The following is a 14,584-nucleotide window of genomic DNA, read 5'->3' on the forward strand; positions in this document are numbered from 1 at the left end:
TCACTTATAGCTATAAATCTCGGAAAGTATTTCAAGGGTAGTTACGTTTAATCAACAGTGTTTAGTTTCATAATTCATTGTACAGAAACTGTGAGAAAAATGTTGCTTAACTATCAGTAGAAAAGTTACTTTATTGCCAAAAATGTAGTCTGGGTATTCCACCTGTGACAATGGAATGCTGAAATAGTAGTGCCATATTTTCATTACAGCATAAGTTTTTTTCTTGGCACAAGTAATTTTCCATGAAGTTTTTCTGTGTCTCCTGATCCCCATGTTGTGTGAAAAATCGTGACTTTCCAGCATATTTCTTTTTCATTCTATTCTAAGTGTTCTATATCTCAAAAGAATAATTTACATCATATTTATCTGTTTGGGGTATGTTACAGATTGCTATCCAACTAGCGTGAAGAATGAAGGTGCTTCAGGAATGGCTAAAAGAAAAAAAAAGTTTCAGGTCCAAAACACTTAAGCACCATCTCTTGGTGACAATTCTCCCTGTCACTGCTTGAATTAGTTCTCTGCATGCCAATAGTGTCAAAATGTATTTTTCTGAATAACATTAATGTTTAACTATACAGCTGTTCATAAACTCCAGCCAAGTGATCCGAAGTCAACTACATCTGTTCTTAAACTCAATCCAAGTATGGCTAGCTTCGCCCATTTCTGGCTCATTGACATCACGGTGACGTATCCGGCTTACTTGGCTCGTAACATTTGTAAGCTGTTCCCGATGCGACTTGAGTTGGCTGACTGTAGACGAAAACTAGCAGAAAGCATGACGCAGCAGCTTTCAATGGCCGGCAATGATACGTATATTTGATGCCTTCATAAGTCAGAAAGACAGCTGAAGGAAAAGGTGTAGTTAATATTATCTTATAATTTAATTCTTTCCGAAGGAAAAAAAAGTATAAAACAATGAAAAAAAGTAGATTTGATCTGAACTGTAATGAAATAAATATTTTTGTAGCCATTTCATTTACCATAATTCAACGTTATTAGTGGGTGTTAAGACACGGTACACTAAACTAAATTCACCAACCAATAAAATACTACAAAATAATTATTTTTGATGTGTAGGCATACAGTTGATTCGTTTTTTTCTGTTATTTTTTATGCCAATTTCTAATACTTGTCAAAATATTATATTAATTTATATTAATGTAGCCGAGCTCTATATAGAGGTGAGATTTAGTGCCGTTCACATCTAATACTACTTCCAAAGAAAGTCAAATGCTTTTTTTTAAACATGCTCAAGCTTCAAGAAGACGATCCACCATGCCATAATCCACGCTGTTTGTAAACTGCAGCGTGAGACAGCTTGGCTAGTGACGTCGACATGACGTTTCGTGTGACGTCTGCGTAATCCACTCTTAAGACCTGCGTTGAGTTGTCTGGAGTTTACGAACAGCCGTTATATAACTCAATATAGATTCTGCAAAATAGTTTTTTATGTGACAGTAGTAAAATATGTGTCTTGCAAGAAACATTGCTCTATAACTACAACTACAATTTTAACCTACCCCCCCCCCCCCCTTGAGTCTTGATATTATACATACTAGTTTCATATTTTTCTAATAATTTTGCTTAAGAATTTAGGAACACCTTGTGAATGGAGTCACAAATTATACCCTATTACTTTGCTTCTAAAAGAATCACAATTGTAAATAATTAAACATGTAAAGAATAGTGAAACATAAAAACTTGGTATAAAAGTGCATTAGAACATACAGAGAAATATAAAAATGTTGAGCATGAAATACTACATAGTGCATACTACTGCCTATCATTGTTAACACTTCTTAAGGTGAATATAACATTCAGTAAGTACAAATCACAGTTAGTCATCAACAAAAACATAATAACATATTAACAATTATTGTTATGGTTATTAAAAACTTAATTAAATGTACGATATTGCAGTATAACATTATACAATTTTTCGTTGATACATATTTTGTATAATGCTATCTTATAAAATATATTCTGTACCTGTGATTATTACATTATGATGGGTATTTAACAATACTTAAGTTAACAGTACAAAAATCTATGTTAAAAATTATAAACTATGAAATCCATCTGAGATCTTTGGTGGGTTTGACATAAATTTCACATTAAATATTAGAAATCTCTGGAATTGGTTCATACATTTAAATGAATTGTGTGAGCATGTTTTTAAGATACTTTTGCTTCAGTCAGAATAGGGTGGAAAGTTAATGAATATAAACTTGAATCATGCAAGTTTATCTAGAATTACAAGTAAATGCAACATTTGTACCTCATATGGAAAGAAAATGTATTTATCATTTCAACTTTTCCTAGTATGAAATGATGAACAAAAATAAATCTAACTAATGAGTATTTGCAGTAAAGCAGTAGATTGATATGCTGGAATGCATGTGATACAAGATGTACTAAGTAAAATTAACTGTGAAATACTTCAATACTTGTTCATCTAGAACCCACCAAAAGTCTCAAATGACATATATTAACAAATAACATGCTAATTTCTCAGCAAACGAGTAATCATGGAAGAACTGCAGCACAAAGTTATGACTCAACCAAGGACCGTTTGGATTTGTACTTTCTCTTTGTAAGCTTGTTTGCACTCACAGCCATTCCTTTGATCAACGTGCGCAAGGATGCAAAAACTTTAGGTCTTGGTGAATTCTATACACCAAAGTCAGTACTTCGAGAAGTAGATTCTCCTCGAGAGGATCCCATACTGCCACTAACACTTTCACATCCACTTGTCATCTCCTCATCCTCTCTATTTAAACACACTGGTGGTAGTACGTTTTCCTCAAACATTCCCGAAACATTTCCAACTGGACGATAATTTGCAACAACTAAGACTTTGCCAGCACGACTCCTTGCCTTTCCAACTCCAAAGTGTGTCGTGCCAACCCACACCATTTGAGTGAAGTGCCCTGGAAGAGAAGCAAATAACATATTTTTCTTGGTGTGAAACATTATCTATTAATTGCTATGGCATACTCACTGCCCCTGAGTCTGTATTAATCAATTAAACTTTTTACTTTTATACATACTGCTTGTTTGTGTGCCATCGTAAATCCGATGATCCTCCTCAGACATGCAAGATGTGATAGTTGCAGGATAGAATAAAAACTAAAAGAAACCAATAATTTTCACCATGAAATATGCGTGCATGAAACTACAAGAACAAATAGCAATATATTGATGGTATTGAAGTCCCGCACTGCAGCGTTAGGCTTTGGGACCTGAGCTGAGGGGCGGGGGACAACTTTTCTCCTGAGATTTCGGCCAGTGTATGGGTCCCGTTGCCACACTGCCCGAATGAGTAGCATAACGAGGTCATGGAAACCTACAACAAAAGCTGGGCTGGTTGTGTTGACCCACATCACCATGATCGCCCACCTCTGCTGAGGCATGTGAGAGTGAAGCCGCCAGTCAGTAGGTAGGACCTGGCCTTCAAGAGTATTGAAATGTATATAATAAGTGCTCTAGTGGTTTGTTTTTAAAAATCCCGTGATTATTAACCAAGACATACTTGCACCCAGAAAGTTTTTAAGGGGAGGGAGAGGTTCAGCTTCTGAAAAAGAAAGTTGATATCATTATGGAAGAAAATTATACTAACCTATCTTCTTCAAGAAAAATAAGTAAAAAATGGGACTACAGCCCCTTCCAAAATTTTGAGAAAATTAATTTCAAACAAAAAACTTGGGGAAAATCCAAAGTTGTAATGCAAACTCCCCTTAAAATGCCATTTTTGAGAGTGAAAATATCTAAATATATGAAATATCTTACTGTGTATGCCACCCTACTAGAAAGCAGCTATGCACTATTCACCTTTACCCAGCCCCTCTTGAAAACAAATCCTGCGTATGCCAGTGGGTGCTCTGCTCTTATATACTCTCCTAAAACATGCCACCTGTGATAAACTAGTTCATGTTCAACTTTAGAAGAATATAAAGAACTCACAAAAAAATTGAATTAGCTAGAACAGAGATGTTGCAAATTTTTCTTAAAATCAAGATATCATTATGGATCTTATTGAGAATACATCAACATACCTGCATTAACATTTGCATGAAGCACATCTGGCTCCTTGAGATAGCTATATGACCTTACGGCACTGTACCAGTACGATGCTACTTCCTGTCCTGCAAAATAAGAAAAATTACAATCAGCGCAGGTTTATTGACAGAAAACTCACAATGCTAATACATAAAAAATCTCAAAGGAAGAAAACGAAATAGAGAAATATAGGTAATAAGTCCTCATTACAATGGTACCTTTATTTTGTGACTTTTGGTTGTGGATTTTTATAATCTTGTAATAATTTTTACAAGATTTTGGGTGTTTTTTACTGATCTTGCCGCCGAAATTCACAGGTACAGTGGGGACCATTCTAATTCCCGGACGACGGGGAGGGAAGCTTCTCCTTCCAGACAGCTGTGGCTGCGAGGCTGTCGCTAGTGACGAGCCAAGGCAGGTGGTTTCTACCTGCCTGCTACGTCACAACGGGCATCGCGCTACGTGGAGCTCACAAGCCCCAACTGCGAAGGTTGAGGTAAAGAAATGAAAAGATGTTTCAGATGCATTGACATTATGTCTGCACATTTCGGGAAGGGAATATGTGCATGGTAATAACTATCATATTAAAGACCACGCCGATACATACTGCCTTTAGGGTTAGTTTCCGATTGAGACTAAATGAGAATTATCGAAATAGAGGGTCAGTCTTCTCGAGTAATACCGAGTTCGAAACTCCAGACGCCTTTTTAATTAAAGTGCATTGACTACTGAAGTGATAACAAGAACAAAGAATCTGGCAAGGGTTGGGAAAAAAGCATGGGAGGGAATAGTGACGTTACTGGCTTTTTTAACATTTTCCCCCATCTCGTTCTATATACGCCTACATACGAATAATGGTGATAATAATTTCTCAATTTGATTCCTCCCTTTCCCTATTCATTTCAATTTTGAGAAGTGTGAGTTTTATTAGCACAGAATATTGACCTAGGGTAAGATATCTTAAAACCTGTTTCTTCTTCTTGTTTTGGTGACTTTGATTCCAATCCGCGCTGCGTGTTGAATGGAAGGATCGAGATGTTATTCAAACTGGTAAAATATGTTCAAATTATGGCTGCTCTCAAACTTATCGACATTACTCTGTGGCAATAATTTTCCCAGAAGCACGCTTCTGGGAGAATTATTAAGTTCTTATTATTATTAAATTCTGTTTTTATACTATGAAATACACATTATAGAAAACGAAAGACTACTGATTCCCTAAAATAAAATAATTGAACAAATCTGTGTTTGATTTGACTTGAATTCTACCGTTCATTCTAATGGCTTGAACACGTAGCTGGGAAAATGCAAGAATTTGTATACATGAAGGCTAAACAGTTTTTTGGTATGAGCCGCAACATAATATTATACCTTTATTGTTTACTATAATCACTGTCTTTCCCGAGGTGCAAGAGGGAGGGGTGTATTGACGTTTTAATATCTAGACTGTTCTCACTTAGGCCCAAAGCTACACCTGACCGACCAGGGGAGGGGCACAAGTTGTTTCCAGTAACTATATTTAGATGTTTACTCTATACATAAAGTTATGATAATTGAATATATTTCTGAACATACATACCTCAATAAAAACTTGTCTAATTTGTAAGGAATAATTTTAAACCATATATGTTGTCAGTTAAAAATTGCTCCTTAATTTGGCGTAGCAGTAACATCGTTGTCTTGGTTTCGATACCTGGTGGAGACACATAGTGGTTCCGATCTCACTTTAAACTGTAAATCCAGTCCGCGATTAGTATAAAATTACGCACACGTATTCATATTAATTTTACAGAAGTGATGGTAATTTATTTCAATGTTTTGAAAAAGAAAAGGATTACGTCCTGGGGAAGCACCGCCCCTCCGCAACCGTTATCACTTTGAAATGTCACCTAAGATTATATGAATTTCAGTAATTCCTTGTTCTGTATTGGTGGACTGTGAACCTTACTTTTATTGCCTTTTCTGACAATAATATGAAGGAATGCTTCGGAAGAGAATCTAGAAGATGAAAACAAATATAATGTCAGGAAGGTGCATGTGAGGAGGAGACATTCTCCCACCTAACTACGGGATAGGCTCTTTCCCTGGCATTTTTAACTTTTGATTTACCACTAAGGATGAAAATTTATACTTTGGTATGATGTCAGGAGAGAATTGGATTGGATTTTTTTGTGTTTTAAGTCCACTTTATGCACAGTAAGGCTAATCGGGACTGGACCTACAGTTTATATTGGGATCCGAACCACTATGTTCCTCCACCGGGAATCGAACCCGAGACCCCTTGATTACAAGGGGACAACGCTACCACTACGCCATCGGGAAGGCCTGATATGATGTCAGGAAAGAAGAATTGATAAGTCACAATTGGGAGAGATGAAGCCAGACATTTTTCGTTTAGTCACAATTATATCCATAGAAAACACTTGTTCAGGACGTGATTCAAAACCGCCCACGGTTTGAACCAGAGACTAGTTCAATCTGTCCTTAAGACATTATAGATTGTGATTGATGGTGAAACATGATTGATTATTGTAAACTGAAATCTGTCTTCTCTATTAGTGAAGAAAGCATGAAAATTTCGCATCATAAATTTTATTTATTAGAGAAATACGTAAATGACAAGAACATGTTGCATTCTATTTTCTCTACATTTCTTCAAATACATGAAATTATGAGAGGCATTGAATCAAGCCTGGAGTTTTGATTTTTCAGAATAACGGAACATATTTGGACGAATAGCAAATACTTTTATTTCTCATGTGATCCTCCTCTACACTAATACACTAATTCTAGCGTATCACCGGTGTTTGGATACCAACAGCGTAGAAAGATTTGTCGCTCTGTCTGGGCCTTGATGGGGCAAAGAAATTCATTGACAAATACTGTATATATGTTCTGTACATGAAACGCGCGAAGTGTATATTCCAAAATTATGTTAGTTATGCTTTAAAGTGTTCCAATAGCTAACCATCCTTCGGAGTATCCAACTGCTATAACAATTCCAGATAAAAGGGTCTACACTTGTTGCAGTTATCGTGAACACAAAATTGGTGACGTCATCTTAGCGTCACGTGCCTCATCTAAACTACGCACAATATTTGAGTTTCTTTTAATTCCATAATCTAACACTCTTGTGAGTGTCCGTCTCTAAGCTCTCCAATAATCTAATCTAGGCAGTGATTGAAAATGTCCAAACTGACCAAAATTTAGGTGTGTGTGCAGGTTTGTTGGTAGAAATTTCCTCTCACCGAAGAAAATTCAGGCAGGGTTTGAAAGTAACGAGTTTCAAATAACAGTTACTTTCTCGAGTAACTGTAACAAGTTACTTTGTGAAACGATAAACTGTGCCTCGGTTATGTTTTCAGGTAAGGAGCATGGGCGTCGTGAGGGGGTATCGAACAGGTACGGACGCCCCCTGGAATTTCGCTTCATTCGTACAAAGTTACATGGACTTTTCTATTGTTTATTGTAAATGACAGAAATAAAGTTCAGTTAGTTAGTATTCGAATAGAATAATAAAAGAAAAAGAGGCATTAGATCGAAAACATTGGGTTTTGAAAAGGAAAAGGGTTACGTCCTGATACTTTACTTTTTTATTCTAAGAATAAATGGTTCCACACTTTCCTTCCAAAACTTAGAGTGTTATGTGAAAGGCAAACAACAGACTGTATGAGTATAATATCCATCTAACTTTTAAAGCTTTCTCTTGAACGAGGTGTGTAAATGATAAAAACGCATAACTGTACATTTCAGTGCACGAACTGCAGGAAATGTAAAAAGATAATGAAGTCGGTTGTGCTGGACATTCACTCATCTGGTCGATCAAGTAGAAAATGATAATGATAATACTAGAGTTGACGAGCTGTATCTTTGCGGGTGGCCTTGGCTACTCGACGCAGAGTGTGAGAGAGATACGTTTATGTAGTTGCCCCCTACTCGCCCTTTGGGTGGTCGACAGCAAGGACAGAACGCAAGGATAATGACGCGCAGGCGGTAGCTCCTCCCCCATGCTACTGCGCAGCCGGGCTTGGGCAGGGTTCACCCGCAAAGATACAGCTCGTCAACTCTAATATTAATAAATTTGGAATAAAATTGGTATATTTTTATTAGTATTTAATAGATATTGTGTAATAATCATAACCATGATAATCATAACCATTAATATTTCTGGGCCTCGCAGATGGCGTAGTGGCCGCGTCATCGACTTGTAATCAAGGAGTCTGGGCTTCGATTTCCGGCGCAGGCATTCAGTGGTTTGCATTTCATTTTAAAATCCGGTCCCGATTAGCCATTCTGTGCATAAAGTGGAATTAAAGCAACAATTCAATCAAACGGTTCAATTCTATATTATTTCTACTATAGTTTGCCTGATCCCCCTTCCATTCACAAAAATTTCTGGCTACGACTATGGTAAAGAGTTCATTAATAAGAAACAAAACTATGATTTGCTCAAAGGTTTTTAAAAAGTTAATAGTTATGTGCATACGTTTTTGCAACATGGATTTTTGGATGACGTGGTTATTCAGGTTCACTTTGAATTTTATGTCTATTTTCATGGGCGTTTATAATAATTCTTTGAAAATGAATGTTCACTTTTGAGGATAAAGTCAAGGAAAGCTTGCCTTCAGTTCAAGCATGTTACACGTTCTACGACGTTTAGCTTATCTACAAATAACGTCGTTACTCTTTAAAGTAACGGTAAACTCTCAAAATCAGTTAAATTCCATAAACAAGTGACTGTCTTAGTCCCTTTTCGGGCAAAATACTACAACTGGCTTACTTTTACGAAGTAACTTTACAAAGTCTGAAAGCAACAAGCACACGATCTTTCATCTATCTCTAGAGGATACTTTGTTTTAAAAAAAATTCAACTCAGTTTTCAACAACTCACTTTCATTTCTTACATGTTGGAAAATAGTTCACTAAAGTAAAATTTATACGTAAAAATACTCGTCCAGGGAGAATCGAACTTTTAACGAATCGTTATTTTATTAGCTGAAAATACTATAGTATTTCGTCTTTAGCAAAGTTGATCTGTTACACTACGCGCATATACTTCATGTATACTCTCCTAGCTTTGTATTTTAACTATTTATAACAAACTACTTTCGGAAAATGATGGAAATTAACAAGCGCTTCTCAGGTTGCGCCCCGTGATTTTGTTGAAATACTGCGTTGTGTAATCTATGAACTTCCCTTTCTAAACATAAAAACAAATTGATGATATTGAATAAAGATGATCATTTTCGTAGGATTCAAACTCACGAACGAACACCTCTCTGGTCTACTGGCAGACGCGTTTTCCATCTTGCCTTGACATTCCGCACTGTAGTGTTGAGTTACAATCTACAATCGTATTATTTTAAAATATATAATCACGTGTGCTTTGAAAGTAATAAATCCTTCATTCCTCTCGAAATCAATGCAAACGTGTTTTACTCCATATACTTGTATACTTTTCATGGCGTGGTGCTATGCACAGGGGAGCACTTTACCTTTTTTTACTTGTATACTTTGTATATTCCCTTCGGTGAATGCTGTTAGAGGAGTGTTGTGAGCACGCAAAAACCGGATCTGAAGCTTGCCTGGGATTTCAAGCGCGCCAGGTGTTCATTGCAGGCTCGTACCCAGCGACAGCGTCCTACCTGCCTGGAGAGAAAAACTTCCCCGCTGTCTGGGAATTCAAGTGATTCCCACTGTACGATTCACGGCGTAGGTTCAAATCCGGCTCTGGTCGGAATTTATTCGGCCTACGTATAGGGCCGGTGGCAACCCACCATCGTGAGGAAACTGGGGAGCTCCGAGTGAGTGAGCGTAATCCGGTCGCGAAGTCCTACAACGGCTGGGGGTTGGTCGGGCTGACCACCCGTCCCCCTAGTCTGGCTGCAGATCTCCACGCCCCCTTGGTGGCTCGCGTGGGAGGGAGGCCAGCAGTCGGTAGGTAAACCTTGGCCCGATATTGAGCTGTTGCGCTATTGGATTATTATTATAGTACGATTCACAGCCTAGGCATGGTGATGTTCATTGCGAGTGATCCTTCATCATATCATTACTCATCCTGACCGTCACGATTAACTAGAAGTTGCAGAAAAGTCACTATGAATAACAAAAATACAAATACATTAGTGATGCGATTGCAGATATGCTCACATTTTATTTCACTTTACACGTGCCAAAATATGTATATGTTCTGATTTTACTTCATATGTAATGTTAACAATTGATTAAATATAACACAGAAGTTTTTTTAAAAAAATCTGAAATCTACTTTATGCAGATTACTAATCGGGACTGAAGCTACATTTTAATACAGGATCATTTCACTATAATATCACCATACCAGGAAATGAACTTTGGCTTTATGAAAGCAACGCAGGACATGAATCTACGTCTGTTTGTGTGTGTGGTGGGGATTTATATACAATAATGACAAATGTGTATGTTGTTGTGTGTGTGTGAGCGCATGTAATCTATCTGTTCCATGAATTTGTTCTAATTCGAAAGCAGCGCTTGACGTGTTGACGTTAGAAATAGTTATTGCCAGCATTAAAACTAATATAGGGAAGAGCCGAATCATGACATAAAAAGCTGACCTCCGTAGAGGAGTGATTATTACAGTGCGTTGCGACGGCAGGGGTTCCGGGTTCGAATCGCGGCGGCCTGGGCATGTGTGCTCTGATCTTTGTTAGTGTCCCTTCATCAATTTTATCGTATCATAACTCATCCTCATCTTCGCGATTAGGCAAAAGTGTCAGAAAAGCGAATTAAAATATAAACCAAATCGATCAATTAATCAAGACATAAAGCAACATCTGATGACTGAAGCTGATTTCGTTGTGTAATGCGTACCGAAGTCTGAGTTCCCAGATTCGAACCCTGGTCATCGATGAATGTATGTATCATTGTGCTCGTCTTTTCATTTCGTCATTCGTCCAATCTAGGGGGGGGGGGCAAACATTGAAGTAAAGAAACATGACTAGCAGAATCTAAGAATAGCAGGGCAAATGGATACACAAGATGAGATTCGTTTTTAAGCTTTTCTTGCATTTTTCTTCCAAACGGCTAAGGGCACCACAGGGGGCACAGAGGGGCAATTGCCCCATCGATTTCAAATTTTATACAAATAAAAGTACATTTCGTAAAATTTTCTTGCTCATAGTCCAAGTTCAGAGCCACAGCTAGGGGGCGGCGTTAGTCAGCCCTGGGAGCCAAAACGATCTAAATGACAAAAAAATGGTAAAGAGAATGGCATGGCACCCCGTGAAATTATTTGCGCCTTATTAAATCAATATTGTTTTCAGTTTGCAAATACGTATTTGGATCTAAAGATTTTCCTGCTCGCTTTGATCCCAATATGATTCTTTTCTGTAATGCATTTTAAATTACCCGAGAGAGAAGTAAGGCCAGGTACTATATATACACTTCAGATTGTTGCTGCTTAAATGCATGAACAATTCTTTTGAGGAAAACGAGCGCGCAAAATTTGGCGGATGAATTGATCATGTGATATATTTCATATATATATATATATATACACACACACACTTTAAATACTGACACAATTTAGTGTTAACTTGTTGCATATGTATTTTCTTATTTTACATCGCTCCATGTTGCATATGGGGAAAATATATTTAGTAGTAGTACATGAAAGTTATACGTGTCATATGTACAAAAGGAATAATGTTCGTCAGCATATTCTGTCTTTCAAAATTACAGTTTGTGTGCTTGTTTTCCATTATTAGATACGTCGTTGCCTTGTAATCAAGGGGTCCCGGTTCCGATACCCGGTGGAGGCACATAGTGGTCCGGATCCCACTGTAAACTGTAGGTCCAGTCCCGATTAGCCTTATTGTGCATAAAGTGGACTTAAGACACCAAATCAATCCAATGAATCCACAATCCATTACTAGAATAGAATATAGATTTAGAATAGAATATGCTAATATGAAATTGAACGTGTTGGAAAAATAATTCAAATCATTTGTTAAAACACGAATGCTTTAGCACCGACTTCTACCCTCTTTTGCATGATTTACGACGATAATAACCTCTTTTAATGCTACTATTATTACTACCACAACACTATATTACTATTTATGGCACATTTGTCCTGGTACTTGACCGCCTCTCCAGATAAAAATATGTGGTTTCGCCTCTGTTCACAAAGAACACTCATACCCAGGCTCGAACCTGGAACCCCTGGCTTCGTAGTGTGTTATGTAACCATCCCAACATGGAGGTCGGCTAGTGAAAGATGTAGGACAGCTTAATGGCTCAAATTATTGTCAAACACGATGAAAATGTGATGGTGTTTCACATTTATTATTTCGGTTAGAAAGCGATAAAAATTTGTAGCTTGATACGGGTTACACTAAGCATCTTATATAGTGTAAATATCAATTTAAAATCTTATGAATCATTTCTCTATGCAAACGCATCAAATATGATAAGCAACATAGGTGTGTGTTATGATATTCATTTTATAAAGGAAAAGTTATGTAAGTTTAAACTCTGACTGTTTGCATGATATCGTTCCATAGCATGTTATATATTGCTCTCGAATTTTAAACGGCAGTAAAAATAAATGACATTTGCAGCTGCGAAGCTATCAATGAATTGCATACATTAAGGACAGAAGATGACATATTTCGATTGCTTGTTACATCGAAAGAAGAATTAGACGAGCAAATAGTGACAGAAAAGTTGCTTGCCTTGATGGTGTTATCAAGCGGCACCCTATGAATATAGGTTCAAGAAAATGACAAGTAGAAAAAAGCTACAGTGAAATAAATACGATTGAAAATCTCTCAAATTATATTCTATTTATTTTCTTAATATATTTATAATATTACATTGTGCTTGTAGCAGACGTTGTTTGTTAAAGTACCTCAGGCACAACCTAATTTTTTGACAAATAATTATGTCAACTCTTCTGCTATGGAGTGTATTCTCGTAATTTTATTCATATATCTTAAGCCATTCTGTGACTGGAAGAAATCAGTATCAGCATAAAAAAACCTAATATTTTGGGTTTGTACGCTTCTGCTCAAAAAGTGGTGGCGATAAGCGGCTCAGAGACCTCGTGCCACTGAAATGGAGTAAGGTGAAGGAGGCCCCTTATATATCGTTCGGTTTCGTACCATAGTCATTATGGAAGGTATTTTTCATAATGTAAAGAGGATACAACATTTCCCTCTATAAAACTTGATATGAAATATAAATGATGACACTGTAATCCAAGAAGTCATCGTTCAATCAAGGGATTCCTATTTGTTTGTCGGGTGTCAAACACATGAATTTCAACAACAAAATACTATTTTGCAAAATGGTTAACGTAGCCAGTAGGCAAACATTGTCTGTAGTGTTGCAGAGTCTACCCTTTGGAGCAAATACAGAATCCGTGGTGGAGTAAGAGACCCATGTTTTAATGTTTTAGAAAGTAGGCCTACAAAAAATTATTACAATTTTTTTACACAATTCATCAAAGTGTAGATAATATGTAACCATTATTATTTAATTAATTCGATTTTTCTTGCATAACACAACACAATGATGTTGTTAGATTCTCCTTTGTGCGTAAAAATCTTGCATACTGGAAACTAGAGGGAATCATTATGAAGCATGATTTATAAAGGACTTCCTTAATCAGTTCTGCAGAGAAGCCTAAAGGTACATATTAATCGTCTATTAACATTATTGACCTGCAAATATAAAGTAGATAAAGTCCCGATTAGCCTATTTATGTTAAACTTTATCTTTGTATTCTTTGGTAGTCCGAAAGGTCATTATCAAAATATTGCTATTTGATGTTGCTCGATTTTTTTTTGTTTGTTGGAGTTTCAAGATATCACTCCTTTCCTGTTACTTATCACTTTTGGAGGAGGGGGGCAAGTGCCCCTCTGTACCCTGCTATATTTGCCAATGCAACACAATATATTAAAAACTTGCCCCCTCTATGATGAACTTCGCCCCCCCCCCCCTACTAAGAATTACTGGCTACGGGCCTGTCTGAAAGACTAACATATTAGAACGCACGGCCACGGCGGGGGTTACAAGTGAGGTAACGGAAAAGTAAACATTAGCCCAGGATTCCACTCTCTGTTGGGCGTCTTAATGCTTACTGGTTAGCCAAACAATCTTTCCAATGCGACACAAATTTGAAGCTTTTCGATGAGAGAAATATAACATTCGAAAGAATTCCACAAAGAAATAAACAATAATGACTATAGGTCTTTTCTACTCTTACGGCGGCCGATTCTCGTGCTGGGGACCAATCCAGTACGATAAGAAACGCAGCAGCCTGTAGAACGAGGTTCACGTAGTACTTCCTCCCGCCGCGTCGTAATTCTCGGCGCCACCGCTGTTGTCTTATTGGTCTGCAACGTAATCCACGCTCTCCACTTCACTTACCAACTTGAGGACCGGCCGCCGTAAGAGTGGAAAATACCTATAGCATTAAACCACAGACAAAGGTAACCTAACCTATTACGTTTGTCTGTGATTAAACTCACCGAAATGAAAT

General features: G+C 37.2%; 1 protein-coding gene across 1 annotated transcript in view; it reads right to left on the reverse strand.

The window, feature by feature from the left end:
* Positions 1 to 1,713: 1,713 nt before the first annotated feature.
* Positions 1,714 to 14,584, reverse strand: part of LOC146005300 (uncharacterized) — a 123,771-nt gene continuing 110,900 nt past the window's right edge. The window contains exons 4-5 of the mRNA XM_083144431.1: positions 4,056 to 4,145; positions 1,714 to 2,930 (exon numbers count right to left, since the gene is read on the reverse strand). Of these exons, the coding sequence (XP_083000557.1) occupies positions 2,671 to 2,930; positions 4,056 to 4,145 (350 nt within the window). The 3' untranslated portion in view covers positions 1,714 to 2,670. The remainder of the gene's footprint in view (positions 2,931 to 4,055; positions 4,146 to 14,584) is intronic.

The sequence above is a fragment of the Lepisma saccharinum genome, chromosome 23, assembly GCF_977018435.1.
Source record: "Lepisma saccharinum chromosome 23, izLepSacc3.1, whole genome shotgun sequence".
NCBI classification, from domain to species: Eukaryota; Metazoa; Arthropoda; class Insecta; order Zygentoma; family Lepismatidae; genus Lepisma; species Lepisma saccharinum.